The sequence below is a fragment of the Crinia signifera genome, chromosome 11 (genome assembly GCF_055691185.1).
Source record: "Crinia signifera chromosome 11, ASM5569118v1, whole genome shotgun sequence".
In the NCBI taxonomy this organism is placed as follows: Eukaryota; Metazoa; Chordata; class Amphibia; order Anura; family Myobatrachidae; genus Crinia; species Crinia signifera.
Genome location: NC_139227.1, coordinates 33,078,506 through 33,101,467, shown reverse-complemented (window position 1 = coordinate 33,101,467; position 22,962 = coordinate 33,078,506). Strand labels below are relative to the sequence as shown.

Here is a 22,962-nt window from a genome sequence, read left to right as displayed (position 1 = left end):
CTTTGAGTCATCAGCAGTTTTTTTTAATTGTTTTTTTTTGGAGAGTGTTGTGTTTTTTTTTTTTTTTATTGTTTTTACACCCACGGTGCTTTTGTGGGTGTCCTGTGGCCGCTGAGCGCTGATCAGTGACGTACATCACTGAACAGCATTTTTGGCACAGGGTTGATATAATTTTTTTTCTGCAGTTTTTTTTAATTGTTTTTTTTTTGGAGAGTGCTGTGGTTTTTTTTTTTTATTTTATTGTTTTTACACCCACGGTGCTTTTGTGGGTGTCCTGTGCCCGCTGAGCGCTGATCAGTGACGGACGTTGCTGACCAACATCTGTGCTCAATTTTTGGCGCAGGAGCTTTTTTTTTTTCTTTTAAACTTACACGTGTTAAAGCACTACATACACACTACATACCCCCCGTGTTGAAATAAAGTCTGTACCCCCCCCTACACTATACACGTGTTGAAACACTACACTTAAAAATAATAAAAATGTCCCAATCATCGCAAAGACTGTTTTCAGCGGAGGAGGCATATGCCCTTCTTGCCTCTGACACTGACACAGCCAGTGAAGTAAGCGATGAATTGGCATTTGTCTTAAGCTCCTCTTCCTCCTCTAGTGATGAGGGACCCCCTCAAAGACGCCCCCGTAGAGCAGCTGAGACCCCCCCCCCCCAATGATTGATCTCGTATGGACCCCACCACCAGACAATTTTGAGCCCCAGGTTCCTGAGTTTTTGGCCAACCCAGGAATCCAATTTGATAGTACAGGCCTCAAAGAAATTGACTTTTTCAAAGTCTTTTTCTCTGATGATTTTATAAATTTAATGGTGGACCAAAGTAATTTATATGCCCAGCAGTTTATTGCCCAAAACCCCACGTCATCATTTGCTAGGTGGACCCCTGTAGATGCAGTAGAGATGATGACGTTTTGGGGTCTGGTGTTACATATGGGCATAGTTAAAAAGCCAGAAATTAGGCAATATTGGAGTACAGATGTTCTGTACAGCACCCCACTTCATCGTATGGCCATGACCCGGTCTCGTTTTGAGACGATCCTTAAATTTTTGCATTACAACGATAATGCACAGTGCCCACCCAGAGATGATCCCACCTTTGACCGGCTATTCAAAGTCAGGCCGGTCATTGATCATTTCAGCGCCAAATTTGCTGAGATGTACATCCCCCAAAAATTCATTTGTGTGGACGAGTCACTTATACATTTTAAAGGAAGGGTTAAATTCCGCCAGTACCTTCCCAATAAGAGGGCAAGGTATGGCATAAAAATGTATAAGCTGTGCGAAAGTACCTCAGGGTACACCCAAAGGTTTAGGGTATATGAAGGGAAGGACACAAGACTTGAACCGCCAGAATGCCCCCCCTCCCTCGTAGGTGTTAGTGGAAAGATTGTCTGGGATTTAGTGCACCCCTTCCTGGATAAAGGTTATCACCTCTATGTGGATAACTTTTACACCAGCATCCCCCTGTTTAAGGCCCTTGGTTCAAGAGGTACAGCAGCTTGCGGTACTGTGCGCAAGAACCAAAGAGGCCTCCCAAAAACGCACGTTGCCCAATTACTGAGAAAGGGTGAAAGCAGGGGAATATGCACCGAAAATATGTTGTTGGTCAAATATAAGGACAAGAGGGATGTCCTTATACTGACAACAATTCACGGAGACAGTACCAACTCCGTCCCTGTACGAGGTACCAGTACCCACACCTCAAAACCTATTTGTATCCTAGATTACAATAAGTACATGGGCGGAGTGGATCTTTCAGATCAAGTACTGAAGCCATACAGTGCCCTGCGGAAAACAAAAATATGGTACAAGAAGCTGGCCGTGTAAATCATCCAGATGGCACTGTATAACGCTTACGTACTATTCCGTTCTACCAGCCAGACGGGGACATTTATGCAATTTCAAGAGGAAGTCATAAAGGGCCTAATATTTGGGAACCAGCAGGCAGAGGGCCCCAGTACTTCTAGTACTGGCCCCAGTACTTCTAGTACTGGCCCCCGTATTGTATCAGGGCAGCATTTTCCAAACGAAATCCCCTCCACTGGAAAAAAGGGCAGGACACAAAAAAGGTGCAAAGTTTGCTATAAAAAGGGAATACGAAAGCAAACTATTTTCCACTGTGAAACTTGCCCCGACAAACCCGGCCTATGTATGAAGGAGTGCTTTAAAATATACCACACATCTATGGATTATTAGGTTCATCATTTCACCGTGCTTCGGGGGTCTTGCTAATGCGACATAGCACCCACCATTCATTCCACCAGAATCTGTGCTGCAAAATCCAAAAATCACTCCTTCCCTTCTGAGTCCTGCCATGCACCCAAATGGTATTTTTTGGTCACATATGAGGCATTGCCGTACTCGGGAGAAATTGGGGCACAGATTTTGGGGTGCTTTGTCTCCTTCATTCCTTGTGAAAATGAAAAATTTTGAGCCAGAACTGCATTTTTGTGTAAAAAATGTAGGTACTTGTTTCCTAGCACGGCCACAATCGTGAGTAATCGTGTCCCTTACTTAAGGGACACGATTACCCACGATGGACCCGATTTCTTTTGAAATCAGGTCCATTTTGCCGGCTAGGATAAAATATCGGGGGCATCGCGTCGGTCGGGACCATTAACATTGGTCCCGACGCGACCGACGCGATGCCCCCGATATTTCCATAGACTTCAATGTTAAAAAATATTTTAACATTGAAATCTTGTCGGGAAGGTAAAATATCGGGGGCATCGCGTCGGTCGGGACCATTAACATTGGTCCCGACGCGATGCCCCCTGATTTTTGCATAGGATTCAATGTTAAAAAAAATGTTAACATTGAAATGGTGTAAAAATGTAAAAAAATGTGAAATGGGTCCATATGACCCATTTCACATTATAGATGTCCCCGTCGTCGCCCCACGATAGACGCCAACCCGAAGCGTGGCGAGCGCAGCGGTACGCGTCCTCCGACCTTTTCATGCCCTACTATCCACTAGGGCGTGGAGTGAGAATAGAATAGTGTGGCGAGCGCAGCGAGCCACCGAGCCCGAAGCGTGGCGAGCGCAGCGAGCCCCGCGAGGGGACGCGGATACCTTCACAGTTATACGCGTCCCCTTGCGGGCTTCACAGGTGTCCGTGGCGACGCGGACACCTGTGAAGCCCGCGAAGGGACGCGTTTACCTGTGAAGGTATCCACGTCCCCTCGCGGGGCTCGCTGCGCTCGCCACGCTTCGGGCTCGCTGCGCTCGCCACACTATTCTATTCTCACTCCACGCCCTAGTGGATAGTAGGGCATGAAAAGGTCGGAGGACGCGTACCGCCGCCCCTCGCGGGCTCGCTGCGCTCGCCACGCTTCGGGTATGCGTCTATCGTGGGCTGCTGTTTACGCGCTTCAATTTGGGGGGGTTGGGAATTTTTTTCATTGAATACAATGTAAAATTGGGTCCCAGGGACCCAATTTACATTGGATTGAATGAAAAAAATCGGGTCAAAAATCGGTCGGTCGCGTCGATCGCATCGCATGCGACCAAATCGCATGCGATGCGATCGACCCGATTTTTTTCAGCACGACCACCCCGATCTTAATCGGTGTGGCCGTGCTAGGAAACAAGTACCAAAATGTAATTTTTCATTTTCACAGCCCAGTTGTACCACAATTGGTGAAACCCCTGGGGGTTTGAAATGTACACTATACCCCTAGATGAATTCCCTGAGGGGTGTAGTTTGCAAAATGGGGTCACTTGTGGGGGGGTTCCTAACTTTTAGCATCTTATGGTGCCTAGAAACCTACATGGTGCCTAAAAAATAATCTCATAAAAAGGAGGCTCCAAAATCAAGTAGGTGCTCCTTCTATTATGAAGCCTGTGGTTTGGTCAACGTGCACACTAGGGCCACATATAGGATATTTATGAAAACAAAAGAATTGGGGGAATCAATTTTTAGTCACATTTCTCTAGTAAAATCTACTGTGTTCCTTAGAAAAATGTATTAAAATTGCAAATCTGCAAAAAAAATGAAATTTTGAAATTTCACCTACACTTTGTTTTAATTCCTGTGAAACACCTAAAGGGTTAACAAACTTCCAAATCGCTGTTTTGAATACTGTGAGGGGTGCAGTTTTTGAAATGGCATCATTTATGGGGGTGTCTCACATACAAGTCCCTCAAAGTCACATCAGAACTGAACTGGTCCCTAAAAAAATCAGTGTTTGAAATTTTCTTGAAAATTTGAGAATTTGCTATTCATATTTTAAGCCTCCTAGTGTCCAAAAAAATTAAAAGGATGTTGAAATAATGATGGAAACATAAAGTAGACATATGGTCTATGTTAGTTATTAACTATTTTGAGTGGTATGATTATTTGTCTCACAAGCAGAAAATTTAACATTTTGAAAATTGCTAAATTTTCAATTTTTTTACGACATTTTGGTATTTTTCACAAAAAAACACAGACTGTATCGACCAAAATTTACCTCTAACTTGAAGTACAATGTGTCATGAGAAAACAATCTCAAAATCACTGGGATAAGTAAAAGCAAAAAAAAGTTATCCCCACTTAAGTGATACATGTCAGATTTGAAAAAAAAGGGCTGTCAGGAAGGCAAAAACAGGCTGCGGCGGTAAGGGGTTAAGAAGCTCAAACTAGGATTTGTTATGCTAATGGCGTTAAATCTATCAATGATTTGTGATCTGTGAAAGATCTATGGCTGTCCGTTGTGGTTGTATGTCTTCTGCAGCTGCTATATAGCGTCATATCTGCTCCATTCAGGAATTGCTGTATACCTTGTTGTGTGTACAGTCAAAGGCAGGTATTCAATGCCGTGGGCGAGCGACTACAGCGAGCAGGGCTTCCTGCTCGCTGTCACCATTCACCCTGTAGTATTTAATGCACCCCCCTCATACGCCAATTCCCCCTCGCTCAGTTTTTTGAGCGAGGGGGAATCGGCGTATGCGGCTCCAGAAGCAGCGAGACTCGCGGCTAAATACAGCGAGTTTCCTGCATTAGCCGCGGGTCTCGCTGTTTGGCAAGGATTCCCCCAGAACATTGAATAGGGCGAGCGGCTGGTGAGGGGGTTAAACAGCGAGGATCGCTGGTTTTCTGCAATCCTCGCTGTTTAACCCCCTCGCCGGCCGCATTGAATACCTGCCAAAGTGTCCCCCAGCTGTCACAGGGGCCCAGCTGCTGTATACTCTGACTGGGTGTACGGTCACAGTGGGGCCCGGCGGCTGTATAACCTGGTGTGTGAACTGTCGGTGTCCCCCGGTTGCTGTATACCCTGGTGTCACATGCAGCCATTGCGGTCACCAGGTGGAACACTTTATAATACCAATAACTTGGCTTTGCTTTGCAGGGAATGGGAGGGCAACATGACTATTTTGGAATTTGGATCGACAGTAACTTCGGAACAGGTCACAGCAAAGCCAAACCAAGGTGCACCACATATAACAGTCCCCAGCTGTCTGCAAAAGAGGAGTTCCATATAGACGGCATGGAGGCATGGGCTCTCGGGGAACTGCCTGAACATGTGCTGGTAAGTATTAGAGATCCACATTTATTGCCTGGAATGATCTGTTTTCCCCAAGCGCCATTTGCATGGGCCGTTTATTCCCAGAGGCATCCCTGCAAGTGCCCTTAGGAATCCCAGGGTGCCACAGCACCTAGTTTAGGAACCACTTCTGTAATGGAAGATGAGAGAGGGGTATGTTACTGTATAACAGGGTATCCCTGAACAGTGTATTTTCCCTGCATAACTTAAATCCAAATTGCTAAAGTTAGATATCGATGTCCTGTCCTGCAGTAATGTGCTAATGGCAGCTGGGGCATTTTTGTACATATCAGGAATCTCTGAGACTGCTGAATCTGGTGTACTAGGCTTTGTATTCGTGTTGCAGTGTAACCGCTGACAGTAGATCTTGTGTCACAGCTATTATTTGTTGCATTTAGGCCAAAACCAAAAAAAGCATCCTTGACGTGGACCCTGAGGCCCGGGCTCTGCTGGAAATGACAGGCCGGACCCGCCAGAGCGATGGTCTGAGGGAGAAAGAGGAAGACGACTAGAGCCCAGATACTGGGACAGATAGGATTCTGTACAACGAACGGACTCTTTACAATGAGGTGACCGTAAACGCAGAAACAGGTGTCGCGACGCACTATACACATACCTCACTGGTTCTACTGGTCGTTCTGTCCCAGTGCTGGAATGGTTTCACGTTCAAGGTGTATATATTTGGGACTGAGCGGTTGCAGCTTTATACAGATGAAATGCACTGATTGAAGGCGGCAGTCTGTCTTCTCTCCCTGTATATAGCTTATTATTTCATTTTTTTGTTTTATTTTTCAATTTTTAAAGATTTTATTGTGTGTCCTTTACTGGGTGCTAGAGCCACTATCCTTGTTACCACCACTAGGGGGAGCTCTCTGCTCTATGTAGGACTCCTAGGCTCAAATTTTATATATTTATAATGTGAATCAGATAAATATTTTCTTAATGCCAATTTTTAAGTGCATGGTTTTGGATCGGGATGGAGTTGTCGCATGGTGGTCTGGAATGTCACTATATATATATATATATATATATATATATATATATATATATATATATATATATATATATATATATATATATATATATATATATATATATATATATAGTCCAGAGTGCGCTCTAATGGTACCACCTAGCAAGTATGTACAATAGACATGATATCACAATCATTCATCATCTGAATTAGATTAAAATATTCACTAAGCTAAAAAGTCTATTGAGCCCCTGAGTGCCGCCGACTACAAGGAGCATATACAGTGGGCACCAGTTCACCTTAAGAAGGCACCGAGATCGAGGCAACAGAGTGTCGGGGATAAATATATATTATTCACACTAAATCCGTGAATGTGTAGCCTATCAAGAGCTAATGACATCACTGAGGTCTGTGTGCTAGCAGCCAGGCTACAGAAACATGGCCGCCCCCACTGTAAGTGACTGGTGCTCTAGGGAACTATTCTAACATCTGTGCTCTCACACAATGGTGCTATTGCCTTTTTTATTTGATTCTATTAATTGTGTTATGTATAAATAAGAGGTACCAGTAGTGGGGATGAATTTATTGCAAGTAATGTTGTAACCTCTGCAGATTAAATTTAGTAGCCCAGCCATATAGCAATATGTACTGGGGTGAGGGGAATAAGTTGCTCCTTCCATTAAGTCCTATGCTTCTGGCTACTTGTTGGGCACTGGTGATGGATAGTTTAAGGCCCTATCCTCTCATACCTCTTCACAGCTCCCTCTCTCCATATTCAGAAAGTTTTAAACAGATCAGTGGGCGGGATGTCCTACTATCCGCAGCCCTCTAACTCCGCCCCGGGTACCGCATTGTTGATAATCGCATATGCTCTAACATATGCGATTATTAACGCAAGGGACAGCTCTTGCGATAAGAGCTGTCCCTTTCGATGTGGCCTCGGCGCTGGACTTCTGGGTCTAAGACCCGGGAATCCGTCTGCGCATGGGCAGAGCATGCTGGGAGGGATAGTGACTGTTACACAGCACTGCGGTAAGAAGCCCATAGGCTTCTGAAGGGAATCGTCAGCTTTTGCTGGCGAATCCCTCCGCAGCGCTGACACTGCGTAGGGGGTTTAGAGAATACAGAAATGCAGTAAAAACCCAGATAATGGGGTTTTTACATCATTTCTGGTTTAGAGCATCCCACCCAGGAATAGGAAAATATATATATATATATATTGTCTGGTGAGTGTGTTGTATACACATACTTATCTCAGGAGCGTGGCTTCCACCAAGTGCCGTGTGTAAGGGAGAAGCTGTGTCACAGATTTTATAATCTGTGTTTGCTCCAATGCCTTTTACCCTAACTAAATAAAATGTATTTATTGCTGAGAACTTGTTGTGTCTGATTTACCCATTGCCTCATATCCCATTTAGAGATCCAAGTAAATGTAGATTTACCCACTGCCTCATATCCCGTTTAGAGAACCAAGGCTGGCGTCTTGTGGATTTACCCATTGTATCCTGGAAATTCACTTGGAACTGATGACCATGAAGTGTCTTGGCGAGATCCTTAGTAAATAGAAATGACTCCTCCACCTGGAAGGCCCCAGTACATTATATACCTGTACTGTGTAGGTGCAGCGTAAGGAGCACAGATGCACTGCCAGAGTCAGCCAGCAGGGGGCAGGGCTGCAAATACTGCATACGTTAATCCGCTTGTGTACAGTGAAGCATGACATGTATTATTTAAAAAATAAAATGATTAATCTTTATTCTCAAATGAATTATAAAGTACAAAAAGACGATGATGCAGGGAATGCTATTTGTTGGTTGATCAGAAACGCGCAATATATTGTTGTGAGTCTTTCTGGTAATCATGCCTTGTACATGTTGTTACAAAGTTTTCTTCCATAAAACGTAGTGGTGAGAACATTATATAAATATGTAATATGGCGCATTGGCAGGTGACGTGGGAGGATCACATCATGGGGTTGGAGGTTACAGAGTCTGTGAGGACGGGATGACGACAGTACACCAGTAACAGCTCCCGCTTAAATATCCTCCTCTAGAACTTTCACAGTCTTCTTTCGGCAACAACACTGTTCACAAAACTTTATTAGTTCCGACACTACAAACACTGAGGACGCCAGACCAGTTAGGAAGAGGAGATCTGCCAGAGAGAGAGAGAGAGAGAGATCAGTTATAATAATGGAGTTGAGGAGACTTAATATAATCTGTATTTATATACCTATAAATAATATTTGTTGTTGCATTTGGGAGATTAAGGGGTCTATGTACTAAACCTTGAAGAGAAGTGGATGGAGATATGGCAGGTAGTATGTTACAGGCTGCATGTGAAAACATTACAGGAGCTGGTTGGTACTTTATCTCTCTCCAATGTTAATACATAGACCTATAAATCACTGTTGGATTGTGTGGCTGTAGCAGCCCACTGACTTTGGCCCTTATTCAGATTGATGCGGTACGGCCCGCATGCGGCCGTACCGCCGATGTTTTCTCTCTGCACATGCGCAGAGGTCACTCTGCGCATGTGCAGGGAAATTCACCGTGTAAAAAATTTCGCCGACGCAAAGGGGGCGTATAGGGGCGTGAGGGGCTTCAGCCCCTCATTTCCCTATGTGTACGCCCCGCGTTTCATGGGCGTTCCCATGAAAACGCGGGGCGTATGCATGGTAATGAGGGCATGACGCCCTCATTACCATGACATGGGGGCGGAAAGCTGACGTCGCCGGATGTCAGCTTTCAGCCCCCTTACAAGCTCCCACACGGACGATTGTCCGTGTGGTCTGAGCTTGCGGGAGCTGCCGCGGCGTGCGGGCCTGCCTTCGATGGTCGTCGACCATCGAAGGCAGGGGGCAGCTCCCACCATGGTGGAGGCGTAGCCTCCACCATTTTTGTGCGGATCGCCAGCCGTCCGTGTACGGACGGCCGTGGCGATCCGTCCGGTGGGCGGCCCTTGGTTTGTGCGGTCGGAGCCCCGTGTGCGGCTCTGACCGCACCAACCAGAATAAGGGCCATTATCTTCTGCTACAGAATCCAATGTCAGCAGCACCTGGCACATTCCTTGCTGGTCACAAAGGGTGTAATTTGCTGCAGGTGTCACCCTGAGTACACAATGCTTGAACGGTTTGGTCTGCTGTAGGCGTAACCCTGAGTACACAGTACATGAGCCAGTATACATCCATTACTCACTGACCCGTCATTATGGGGATTATACCAATACGCTGACCTCTGCTGTAATGCTGCAGCTTTGTTTAGTGAAAATATATGGGCGAGAATTAGGATGTGCTTATTTTTACTACATATAGGGGCCCATTTATCAACTAATATTTGCGGATAAATCCCCCAAAACACCCGTTTTCGGGGGTTAACCGCAAATATTAAGTTTCACCTAAATGTATCAAAGGGGGACCGCAGCAGGGATCTCCGATCCCTGCTGCGATCCTCCCTGCAGTGCCGCCGGCCGCATCCCCCATAGGTTTCTATGGGGGATGCGAAGCTGCCCGATGTATCAACATCAGGCAGCCCTGGGCTATCGCCAATCTGGGATGGCGATAGCCCATTGTAGCCTATGGCTACACTTCGCACTGCCCGAGCAGATAAGAGGGGTCGGTGGGGGTCAGCGCATAACCGCGCATGCGCTGACCTCCCAGCATCGCAGGGAAGGGCTCCTTTCGGAGCCCTGTCCCTGCGCCTGCCAGATGATACATCCCGGCGGTATTGCAGGGTACCGCAATGCGATGTCACCGCCCCGGCATCGCATTCCAATGATAAATGCGCCCCTTAGTCACTGATGGTGTGTATAGGAGGGTGGTCCCATAAGTAAGGCAACGAGAACTCATGTATATAATATCTATTTTCTTCTCATTTCCCACCAGGGCCACTGCTTCCCCTCACCAGGGCCACTGCTTCCCCTCACAGGCATTAGGCTGTACCTCATATCCCAAACCTGCGTCGGTGACAAAGTTATTTTCACTGTATGTCTGGACAAGCTGGTGATGAATGTCAGTACCCTTTAGTTTTAGAGCACTGATCACACTACCCACCTAATGCAGTTTCAGACCGCACTTTTTACCCGTTATTTTGCCGTTTTAAAACTGTAATTTGTGCAGTCTGAAAGGTGCAGAGTGAATTTACCGGTTCTATTGAACTGGTATTTCTAAAGGGTAATAAAGCAGAGTCCTACCCGTTTCAGACACGTTTTTTTTTCATCCACTGTTTTCTATGGGTTAAAACGGGTTCAGAGTTGTGAAGGAACAAAACCTGCATTGAAATACCATTTTAAGAAGACATGCGGTGTGAAAGGGGTATTAGCTTGGCAGACTCTTTTAGAAACGTTATAAAATACCTGGTCAAAGCCAGTTTTGCAGTCTGAAAGCAGCATACTGTAAGTGTGTGACCATGTTTCTACCAGCCCCTGATGTTGGGACAGTATGACTTATGTGAGAGGAATCCGTGGTTTATCTGCTCTGGCCTGGTGGGAAATTAGTCCAAAACCTGCATTCTAGTACATAAATCCCAAAATATGTAAATGACATTCCATGAAGAGTCTGAGATTATACTGCAGTTCATTGCTGTTCTTGGAACATTGGGGCAGATGTATCATTAAGCTTGTAACGTTTGTGAAATAACGAGTCCCGCTTCTCCTGCATAACGAGGAGAAGCGGGCACTCGTTATGGGGAGATGTATTTTAAATCCCCCAAGCCGATAAGGAGAGCCGTTATGCCCAGCGTTAACGGCTCTCCTTATCGGCTCCCTCGCCGCCCCGCACATGCGCACTCCCCGTCACCCCCCCTGCCCGGCTTACTGGGCATGCGCGAGATCTCGCAAAAACCGCGAGATCTCCAGCGCAGCCCAAGCCAGACGCAGGGCTAGCGTTGTCCCCATAGTGGGGGATAGGACAACGCTAGCCCTGAGCTGGCGAAGCGGCCGGGGCGAATTAACGCCTTGAAGGCTGTTAATACATCGCCCCGGCCGTTATTCCCTGGGGGGAATTGCAGGGACAGCCCCGCCGAGCGTAACTCGGCGGGCTGTCACTAGCGCACGTTAGGTGCGCTAGTAATACATTAGGGACAGACGTAATCCCCCTCAGTTAACCAGCGTTAAGTGCATTTTTGCACTTAACGCTGGTTAATACATCTGCCCCATTGTCCTTAGAATATATAATCCCATATGTAGGACATCAGCCGGCGCCTCACCTAATGCGTGCAGATTCTGTGTGAGGAAAACCTTCTGTAGAGGAGGGATATAGATGACGCACATTTGCCCCAGGATGGATCCAATCACTGAGTACCAGAACATCCGGTTCCTAAATATGCCAATCTCAAATATGGTTTTATTCTGCAAGAGAGAATCTGTGTTGGTTACACTGGCAAAGTAAGTCTTGTAGATATATAGCACCTGTTGTATACATGTGGGGTGTACACTCCTTTATTATACTAGGGCCATGAAATGCGCACAGGAGAAGCAGCCATTGTGTGGGTGGAGCCTATACTTCAGCTTGGAACCCATTGGTGGTTTTCTAGCCAGTGACATGTATGTAAATGGGTCTGAGCACTGTTTGTGATACCACCATTTTTAGGAGTGCTGCGTTCTGTTTCCGAGAACCTAGGGAATACAGAAACATGAACACTGTCATTTTCAGGAGACAACTCCTGAGTTGGGTGTGGGTTGAGGGGGCTTCTCTTTCTGCGTGTGTCAGACGTGGGGCATGGTGATACCACTCTCTCGGTTAGATGAGGTATGGCAGTGATGTAGGTGTGGTCCGGGAAGTGGTTCTCCCGCTATGGTTTTACATGTCGGCTGTTACTGGTATTTTAGGTTTAGAATGTAAAATGAGTATGTATTAAAAAAACAAAACAATTTACCAGAGATCTACACGATAAGGCATTGAACATGTCAAAGAACACGAAACATGTGAACGTCATTGTTGTTGTTCTTGGGGTAACTTTCCCATCTGGGATCTAGATGTTGGGAGAAGAAAAATACATTATTCTATTGCCTAAAAACATAGAGCAGGACTGAGTGCAGAAAACTAAAGCTCAGATCTATCCTATTAGCTGGAGATAGATCACCGAATACACCCCCCATACGCAGGGGTAATGGATAAGCTATTCTACCCAATTACCTCCACGCTACACAGTTCACAAAAAACTTGCTTGTGTTCTTTTTCTACACTCCATCCACCCGCAGCCTGCAGTTACTGTATGCATCTAATAACATACCCTGACGGATTCTGAGCTAAATCTTCTCCTATGTATATTATGTCGGATACATTGCTCGGGTCTAATGCCGGGTAGGTGTTTATTTTCTGCTGTACAGAATTATAGCTCTAACGAGAGCAAGAGGCTGCAACTAATTACTGAATGACCCCAGTCACAGAGATTTTAGATCTCGCCCTCGCTTTGGGAATTCGTTGTTTAATCAGTAATTGCCATCCGCTGCTTAATTGCTGTTCCTGAAATTCTCTGCGCTGTGGGCTCCTGCACAGTCTCATCCTCAGCGACTGCTCAGTTAAAGCTAATTGTTTTGGCAATTAAAATGTTCCAACCTCTTTCCAGAAGACGAAGAGTGTCCCACTAATGATGATGGCTGCAGAGAGAAGGATCTTCAGGAGTAAGGCTTTGCTGAGAATCGACTCCTTGGAGTTTCTGGGTGGCTGTTTGATAGCGTCCTTGTCTACCGGTTCCACGCCCAAACTGCACACAGTGACATTATGGTTAATGAAGCTTTTACAACACAGAAATATCTACAACCGCTAGGAGCCCGGAATGGGAGATCTACTAAAATAGGCAGACGTTTCAAATGCACCAATCAAATGCCAGCACAATCTGACCAATCCTGGCCATCTTATTGCTACTGTACCCCACAAATACTAGCTACAGTGTACAACATCTATCGCTCGTATGATGCCCAGGTAGGTACACACATTCATACATCAGTTTGTGGTGGTTTGCTAGTACTGAGATAGAAGAGGGGGATACAAGCACTGCAGCGTCCTATTACTGTAGCTAGATTGGGTAGGAAAGGGTATAGTTTGCCCCAACTATCACATGGTCCGTTGTCCCAGTAACAATAAACATTAGCTATATACATGCAAAAATGTAATAAAAATTATTGAATAAAAAAAATAAAAATAAAAAGTGTATCTGGTGGAGTAGTATTGTTACCCTGCAGGAAAGGAGCATCTCTGGTGGGGTAGTATTGTTACCCTGCAGGAAGGCAGCATCTCTGGCGGGGTAGTATTGTTACCCTGCAGGAAGGCAGCATCTCTGGCGGGGTAGTATTGTTACCCTGCAGGAAGAGAGCATTTCTGGTGGGGTAGTATTGTTACCCTGCAGGAAGGGAGCATCTCTGGTGGGGTAGTATTGTTACCCTGCAGGAAGGGAGCATCTCTGGCGGGGTAGTATTGTTACCCTGCAGGAAGGGAGCATCTCTGGCGGGGTAGTATTGTTACCCTGCAGGAAGGGAGCATCTCTGGCGGGGTAGTATTGTTACCCTGCAGGAAGGGAGCATCTCTGGCGGGGTAGTATTGTTACCCTGCAGGAAGGGAGCATCTCTGGCGGGGTAGTATTGTTACCATGCAGGAAGGGAGCATCTCTGGCGGGGTAGTATTGTTACCCTGCAGGAAGGGAGCATCTCTGGTGGGGTAGTATTGTTACCCTGCAGGAGGGGAGCATCTCTGGTGGGGTAGTATTGGTATTATGCAGGATGGGAGCATCTCTTGTGGGGTAGTATTGTTACCCAGCAGGAAGGTAGCGGAGTGCACCGGTGTGGGACTACCCCTCTTATGATGTGTGACCAGAAGGGGATGGTGGTTGCTGCACTGTAGGATGAATCTGACTCTCCTGTCTAGAATAGCGGACGCTCGCCTCTGCTGACTATATACAACAGGTGCCAGGAGTCATTTCTGCACAATTATGTTAAAGACATTTTCTATGTAATCTGGTTTGCTCTTAGTTTGTAAGCCACATATTTGGCCAGAATTACTGAGAGGTGATGAGTTATTATTAGGTATAATAATGCAGTCTATAGAGTGTGTGTATACTGTATGGCCTTACCTCTGGGCTGGGGGCCCGTCCATTATGATGTTGATCCAGAGGATTTGCATTGCGTTCAGGGGGTTTGGCAGGTTCATGATGGTGGATAAAGTGATGAGACTTAGTGCAGAAATGCTCCTGTAACAGAACGAAGCTCCGGTCACACACTCTGCATTGTATAATGATTTCCATTCGTTCAGGGCCTAGCCAGACATGCTGACCATGGGAGGCCAGCAGTGCCTATTGTGTATGGACCATCTGGTATGTGTGGGGCTATTCTATGATAAGCACTGTACAAATAACCACAGTATTGCAGCGCGCAATGATCTATAGTTTATTAAAGTTTCCACCCAAATCCATCCAGTGGAGGGCCCAGTACAGGCTCCTGTGTCACAGTTCTGCCCAGCGTACACCAATCTGGGGTCCATCCACCACCCACCCCCGAAAAAAAACCCAGGCCAATATAGAACTGTACCACCACGAGTGGATTTCATCCAAATCAGTACAGAAATGGCCGTATGCATAACCAGATACACAAACAGACCACTGACTTCTATATATAAAGATTTTCCTTTGGTCTACTGGTGGCAATGTGTGGTAAGCAACTTTACCCAAATCAGGAATTTCTCTGTTTTATATACAGGTAATACATTATCTTGTGTCGTATATTCCTTGTTCCAGCCCTTATTAAGTATCGTGTGGTTTCTGGGAAAGATTTGGTTTCATGTGGTTTTAACAAAGTGCTAAAAATTCAAATGCGGCCATTGTACTTAACGAATATAATTAGTCTCTATGACATACACTGCTGGTAACAGGATCTTCAGGAGTGGACAATAACCTGCTAATATGTAGAAGTTGCTTGGAGTACAGTTTATGGATTGCGTGTTTCATGCGTCAGCAGTAATGTGAGTTAGTCTGCTTGGCTATTGTAGTTCACCCACTGATATCAGGCTTCTTCCAGGAACGTGATATAACAACTGTGTCTATACAATTGGCAAGTATAATCCAGGTAATTGGATAGGAGCTTGGATAATGAATAATCCTATACAGCTGTAAGAAATGTGGTGCATTACTCCTATTGGCTGCACTCTCTTATGATTTAGTTTAAATAGAATATCTTTAACATGTTCTATAAGTGTGTACCCAACATTGACCTGTATACTACGCCCACCTATATATAGGAAAATAAGCCTCACATCACATGACTTCACTCATATGTACCGATTGGATAAACACAGCAGCAATATCCTTCACCCTATCAATGCATTAAACACATACATGTTCTTAATGTACAGGCTACCTTATAAAGTTGTATTTCATCTTACATCTTACGCATTACTACTCATTTTTTCAGAGGCATCCCGATCTTGGGGCCTAATTCAGACCCATGTGCTGATATACGAAAATCTGTGAGCGCAAGGCCCAAAACTGCGATCACCGTTTCAGTGCCAGCGTCAATCGACAAGAGCAATCCGCATAACGCAGACATGTCCAGACCGAGCGAGTAATGTTATGTCACACATTAATGCTAGTATAGGGGATTGTGGGGATTGGGGTCCCCTGAGTACAGGCTGGAAGCTTAAAAATGTCATCACAATATAAACAAAATCCTGCGCTTTTATTTACTAGACACACCCAGATTTGCAGTATACTAGTGAGCATTGATAATGAAATCCTTTCTGCTTTGTGTGGCATTAATACGGACACAATACTGGTGCCATGTACAATAGGAGTTAAACTGAGTACAAGTAGGTTTCTTTTGTGGAATGGACTGAAATAATGTCTAGAATTGCAAGAAAACGTATTTTATCCATACCATACAGCGCAGACAGAACAGTGCCTGGGGATCATCTCATTTTCAACAAAAGAGAGCACATTGAATAAATTCAAAAGGAAGGAAAAAAAAATCCCTACGATGGGAAAAAAGTTGCTTACTACAAGCTACCATTAAGAGCAAAAAATCCAGTACACAGGGAAAAATTGGCAATGAGAAGAGTAATGGGAAACATTGATAGTGTCGTGTTGGATTCGGTCTGGGCAGAGCTTTTTCTTTAAGAACAACTACCGAGGATGAGATTATGGTCACTTACGTGCTGAGCTGGAACCGGACAAAGTTCTTGATGTTGTAAAATATTCCTTTGCCTTCCTCAATGGCGTTCCTGCAATATAAGACAGTCCGTACAAGCCCAGCATTAGTGAGAGTCACTGACCGCTGTACATAGTACCAACGTACAGGGAAGAACCAAATGTCCATATAGTACCATTACTGGAAAAGAGTTGTGGCTATTCAAAAACCCATGCCCTGCCGGAGCATTCTGGGACCTATAGTTCCACAGAAGCTGAAGAGCATCAAGTGGCCCCATAAGATTTCAGGACAGCCAATTTGATGATGTGGACGACAGATTTATTTAGCGAGCAGGCTGCAAACCCCCCCCCCCCAACCATCCGTAAACCAGTATGGTCCCTTTACTTTAATAAATATATCATTATACCCGGCTGCATCATAATAATTGGCATTTATTTTCCCTTTATATATGTTCACTAAAAGACCCAACAATAGTTATAAATGCTATGGTAAAGATGGCATAAAAACCAGCACAGTAAACATGGCAGCAACGGAAACCGTAAAAAGACAGCACTAACAAACATACAAAACAAACAATTCTGCAGTATCCGTATAAATAATAATTAAAAAGAAAACAGAAGGCGGGGCGTGGCTACGACGGGCATGTAGAAGGAGCCGTTATTCGCTGCTCCCGCTGCAAAAATCCTGCGATCACTATCCTACTAGCGCTCACCTCTTCAATAACTGCCACACATCAGTGCAAGACCCCCGTGCACAGCCCGATCCCCCTGCGAGGTCTCTGGGGTGGACGCGCGCCCGGAGAACAGCACTAAACCTCCGGCGCGCGAGGAGACAGTGAGATCCGGCGCCATCTTGCTGCTGCGGCTGCTGCCCTCCGGAGCGTGCGCCCCGCCGGACAAACACACAGAGTCCCCAAGCGACACATCACCAAAGCGGGGTGCACTCACCTGTCTGCGGGGAGTGAGGACCCCAGTGGGGACGGGAGACTGAGCCGGCGTACTGTGCTGGGACGGAGGCCGCCGCCATTTTAGCTGCTGCAGCAGCTATCCCCCGGAACAAGCGTCCTGCAGAGATAAGCCTCTACACCGGCAGGCTGGACCTGGTGACCCCCCCAGAGACTGACATCGTCGTGGGGAGCACCTGAGTGACCCTGGCATACAAGATCCTGCTCCCGAAAAGAACTGTGAACCGCAGAGAGAGGTGAGAGGGAAGCTGGGATCAGCTCGCCCTGGGGACATTTGTAGCGCTGAGGGGCATAACCTACACCCTGTACAGTGCAGAAGCGGGACCTGTTTATGCCTGACTGCTGTAGGTGATCACCCATACCCTGCAGCTACTGCACCAATACTTGGCCTCTCACTGGCATTGTGCGTTAGATGTGAAAGTCGGCCTTCACAAGGTGCCCCCACATAGACTGACTGCTCCAAGCCCTCTGGAACACTGTACAACCCAGTTGCTACACACCAGCTGCTTAGCATTCCCTTAGTCACTATCAGTGTCACCACTAGCTGCAAACCCCTGCATCTCTCGTTTGACTGACTTCTACATAACAACTCAGACCCCCAGGTCCTCGCCGCTGAAACTGCGCGTGGGGGTCACCGCTTCTTACCCTGATACAACATCATGGGGAAAACACAAAGATCATCAACTGCGGCCCAACTGGAAAAATTCGCTAGAGACCCCCAGACTGCATCGGGGGCCGCTGGCTCCGACTCAGCCTCTCAGACCCCCTCGCCTACTGACCTCTCCTCTTCCCGGGGAACTCCTGATGAAGCTCTGCAGAGGGTACTGGAGGCGGTAACGGCCAGTGAAACCAGATTGTCTGAAAAAATAGGTCAGGTACAATCCGATCTGATGATTATCCACCATGACCTGCAGAGAGTGCGCGAGCGTGTGGGAGAGGTTGAGACTCGGACGTCCACCCTGGAGGACAAAATAACCCCGCTGACCACCAAGGTGGACAACCTAACAACTCAGGTCTCCACTATCCAGAATAAAATGCTCGACATGGAAGGCCGCCTGAGGAGGTGCAACATTAGATTCGTGGGTCTCCCCGAGAAGGAAGAGGGCCCTAATCCTGAAGCATTCGTAGAAAAGTGGCTCCGCGACACCTATGGAGCAGACGCATTCTCTGCCTTCTTCTCGGTTGAACGAGCACACCGAATTCCCACGCGTCCGCTACCCCCGGGGGCACCACCCCACACTCTAATTGCGAAGTTCCTACACTACAGGGATAGAGACACGGTTCTGAAACTCAACCGGGCCAAGGGCCCCCTACTCTGGAACGGCACAAAGGTATCCACATTTCCAGACTTTGCGGTGGAGGTGCAGAAAAATCGTACACAATTCATGCAGGTCAAGCGACGACTGAGGGACCTCAATATCCCATATGCCATGCTGTTCCCGTCTAAACTGCGAGTGATCATAGATGGCGAATCAAAATTCTTCTCCACTCCGAGAGAAGCTGCGGCATGGCTGGATACTGCCAGACCGGCCAGAAGAGCCATGCAAGTAGACCCTTAAGAAACTTATAACTAATTAAACACTTCTCTATGTTATACTTTTTCTGTTCACCATATACTAGTCGACAAACAGGGTATGTGGTTATGTTTTCCCTGTGTAAGGAGGCAACTATGTTATAATATATGAGCGTTTACATTTATATAAGCAGCGGCTGGCGGCAACAACTTGCCGTTTTCAGTCATTATATATTTTGCCCACTTTGGGTAGTATGACATTTTAGTATTTACCTATAGACTATTGGGATTTGTTAGGTTAAGGGAAGAAGTATGTCACAGTTCCGAAGGACATACAGGGAGGGGGGGGTTAAGGTTAAACATAGGTTAGTTTTCATACTGGAAATAGTCAGTATTATGTTTATCTATTTGTTCTGTATGAGATGCTCTTGGTACAAATCTTGTGATGTGTATTATGTAAGACCTCGGTACGTATATTCAACCCTATATGTATCACTCACATGTGCCGAACTGGTTCCACCTGTGCCACACATTGTGCACCAATATCTGCTTGTAATCTTCAATGCCTCCTAGTATAACAAAATTTCTCTCCTGGAACATACGTGGGCTTAACGATAAAATAAAGAGAACCCTAGTGTTTAAACAGCTAAAGCAATATGGCTCAGATGTCATATGCTTGATGGAGACCCACTTAATGGGAGCCAAAATATTGTCTTTGAAAAAGCCGTGGATTGGTTGGTCATATCACTCCACTTACACGTCAGCGTCGAGGGGAGTGTCAATTCTGGTGCGCAAATCAGTCCCGTTTAACGCAGACCAAGTAAAGGTAGATATAGAGGGTCGTTACGTCTTTCTTAAATGTACAATACACTCTACACCACTGTTGCTCCTAGCAATATATATACCCCCTCCATACTCGACAGAGGTATTGAAGCAAGCTGCCGAATTCATTGCCCTCTACCCCAGCCTACCGATAATAAGCGTAGGTGACTATAATAATGTGCTGAACCCGATACTTGATAGATACTCCAGGTCACAGTCGGGATCTAGAAGTGGGCATAAACAATTTGCGGCAATGGTGGAGGGCTTGGGCCTTATAGATGCATGGAGACAAAAATACCCTGACGCCAAACAGTTCTCTTGCTACTCGCCTGCACACTCAGCATTCTCTAGGATTGATCTGGCCCTGGTGTCTAAGAATACCATACCTTTAATAAACACCATACAATACGAACCAAGGGGGGTCTCAGACCACTCCCCGTTAACATTCGAGATGAACATGGGGGGAGAGAGAGGTCAGATATTCTGGAAATTAAACCAATTCTGGCTCACCCGCATGGGTCAGAGTAGTGAGATGGAAAATCTATGGTCAGAATTTTTGGAAAACAACAAGGGCACGGCAGAGGCGCCAGTTGTGTGGGACGCCTTCAAGTCCTTCGTGAGGGGCACTTTGATCCAGAAAGTGGCTAATCTTAAAAAGTCCTACAGCCAGGTAGAGAAAGATCTAGAGTCCTCCTGCAGGAACCTAGAACAACAATATATAGGGGATGGCCTGGAATCTACAAAAAAAATGTGGTTGGCGGCACAAAAGTCCTGGGTGGAACTACTTGCCGACAAGGCCAAGTACCGCCTGCTGTTTAATAAACACTCCCACTATGCATTCGGGGACAGACCTGGTAGCTACCTAACTAAATTAGCTAATGTAGATAAAACTAATAACACTGTATGTAAGATTGTCACTCCCACAGGGATACAATATACACAGACACACGAAATTGCATCACAGTTTTTAGAATACTATAGGTTGTTATACAGCTCTAAGGTGACCTGCAGTGAGGCCGAGATCCGAGACTTTCTCGAAACAATTCCAATGCCCACTATATCACCAGAGGCCAGGGATATGCTCGACGCCCCACTGCGCCTGGATGAAGTCGTAGCAGCGATTAAATCCTTCCCAAATGGCAAAGCACCTGGCCTAGACGGTCTACCGTTGGAGCTGTATAAGAAACATATCCTGTTCTACGCGCCTAAACTATTAGAAATATATAACGAACTACTCGGAAAAGGATCCCTGCCCCAGTCCATGTCTGAAGCACTTATAATAGTCCTATTGAAACCGGATAAGGACCCGAGTAAAGTGGAATCCTATAGGCCTATCTCCCTTATACCCACAGACATCAAAATTCTAGCCAAAATTATGGCCATTAGGCTCAATTTGATAATAACACAAATTATACATGACGACCAAACTGGCTTTATGCCAGGTAAGTCCACAATGATCAACCTTAGAAGGCTCTTCACTCACCTGCAGGTCTCTCACGGGGACGCCAGTACCTCTGTAATCGTGTCACTTGATGCGGCAAAAGCTTTCGATTCTGTAGAGTGGGCGTTCCTGTGGGAGACCATGTCCAAAGTAGGTATAGGCCCAGGATATATAAAGTGGGTTAAGTTGCTCTACTCATGCCCACAGGCCAGAATATCGGTGAACGGTTTCACTTCTTCATCATTCCCACTGGCGAGGGGTACCAGACAGGGGTGTCCCCTGTCACCCGCCCTCTTTGCAATTGCAATAGAGCCTCTGGCTTGCCTCATACGCAACACCCCCCTAATCGCAGGGCTGTCGATAGGTCCCATAGAAGATAAGATTGCCCTCTATGCCGATGACATACTGCTGTTCCTATCTGACTACATATCTTCAATGCCCACAGTCCTAGATATTATAAACACCTTTGGCTCCTACTCTGGACTACTTATTAACTGGGACAAATCCTGCATCCTTCCCCTTAAGGGCAAGGTCCCAGATAGCCCCATGTTATCCCTCCCCTTGAGGTGGGTTGACTCCTTTAAGTACTTAGGCATCTATATAACAAATGACCCGTCTAGATATGTCCCCTTAAATGTTCAACCTCAACTTACCTACCTAAAGTCCAGAATCTCAGTATGGGGAAAACTCCCTCTGACAGTCACAGGTAGGATAAACTTGATCAAAATGACAGCTCAACCCAAGCTGTTATACGTATTGCAACACGCCCCAATATACCTCCCCATCAAAATTTTTAAACGTATCGAAAGCCTGCTTTCATCCATTGTCTGGGCTGACAAGAGGGTCCGCATCAAACAACACACTCTAACACGAACACGTAGTGGCGGAGGCATGGCACTCCCATCCTTCAGGTTATATTACTACGCGGCACAGCTGGCCCATCTGCTGGATTGGGTGGGTGAGGATCCACTCTCTAAGCTGCCAGGCTCACTGGTGTCTCTAAAGCTGCCGGGTCTGTTGCCGATGCATGCGCTACTTAGCGACAATATAAAACTAATTGATATGCCACTCTTTAAACAGGCGATAATGGTCTGGAGACAGGCGAGTCGCATACTTCAAGCGACGGGATGCGATCCAGATGCCCCTCTAGATGGGTCATACGCTTTCCCAGAGCTCTCTGGTATACAGATACGGGAATTCTGGAGTCAATGGGGAGTCACTTCGATAGGGCAAATATACTCTGGCACTATACTAAAATCATTCCAACAAATTCAGGTGGAATATCCGGTACCCAATGTCCACTTCTACAGATACCTACAACTCAGGCACGCCTGCCACACACAATTCCCCACGGGCCCCCCACTAATGTGTGTCTCTCCTGTTAAGAACTTACTAAAAAAAAGCTGCCCCTCTAAAGCAATATCCAGGTTCTATGGGAACCTACTGTCCTCTCTTCACGAGCAGGATTTACCACAACTGAGGGCGATGTGGGAGATAGATATAGGCCCCTTAACAGATGAAGCCTGGGAGATGGCACTGAATAGCCCACGCATTTCCTTAACATCCTCCAGGTTTCAACAAATC

The 22,962-nt window shown here is 46.2% G+C and overlaps 2 protein-coding genes across 2 annotated transcripts in view; one reads left to right on the top strand and one right to left on the bottom strand.

Moving 5' to 3' along the window:
- Positions 1–6,537, top strand: part of MEAK7 (MTOR associated protein MEAK7) — a 30,418-nt gene extending 23,881 nt beyond the window's left edge. The window contains exons 7-8 of the mRNA XM_083164043.1: positions 5,340–5,519; positions 5,933–6,537. Of these exons, the coding sequence (XP_083020169.1) occupies positions 5,340–5,519; positions 5,933–6,046 (294 nt within the window). The 3' untranslated portion in view covers positions 6,047–6,537. The remainder of the gene's footprint in view (positions 1–5,339; positions 5,520–5,932) is intronic.
- A 1,694-nt stretch (positions 6,538–8,231) lies between these two features.
- ATP2C2 (ATPase secretory pathway Ca2+ transporting 2) overlaps positions 8,232–22,962 on the bottom strand; it is a 57,804-nt gene continuing 43,073 nt past the window's right edge. Inside the window, exons 23-28 of the mRNA XM_083163734.1 lie at positions 16,643–16,711; positions 14,574–14,690; positions 13,064–13,211; positions 12,381–12,476; positions 11,712–11,853; positions 8,232–8,661 (exon numbers count right to left, since the gene is read on the bottom strand). Coding sequence (XP_083019860.1) covers positions 8,543–8,661; positions 11,712–11,853; positions 12,381–12,476; positions 13,064–13,211; positions 14,574–14,690; positions 16,643–16,711 — 691 coding nt within the window. The 3' untranslated portion in view covers positions 8,232–8,542. The remainder of the gene's footprint in view (positions 8,662–11,711; positions 11,854–12,380; positions 12,477–13,063; positions 13,212–14,573; positions 14,691–16,642; positions 16,712–22,962) is intronic.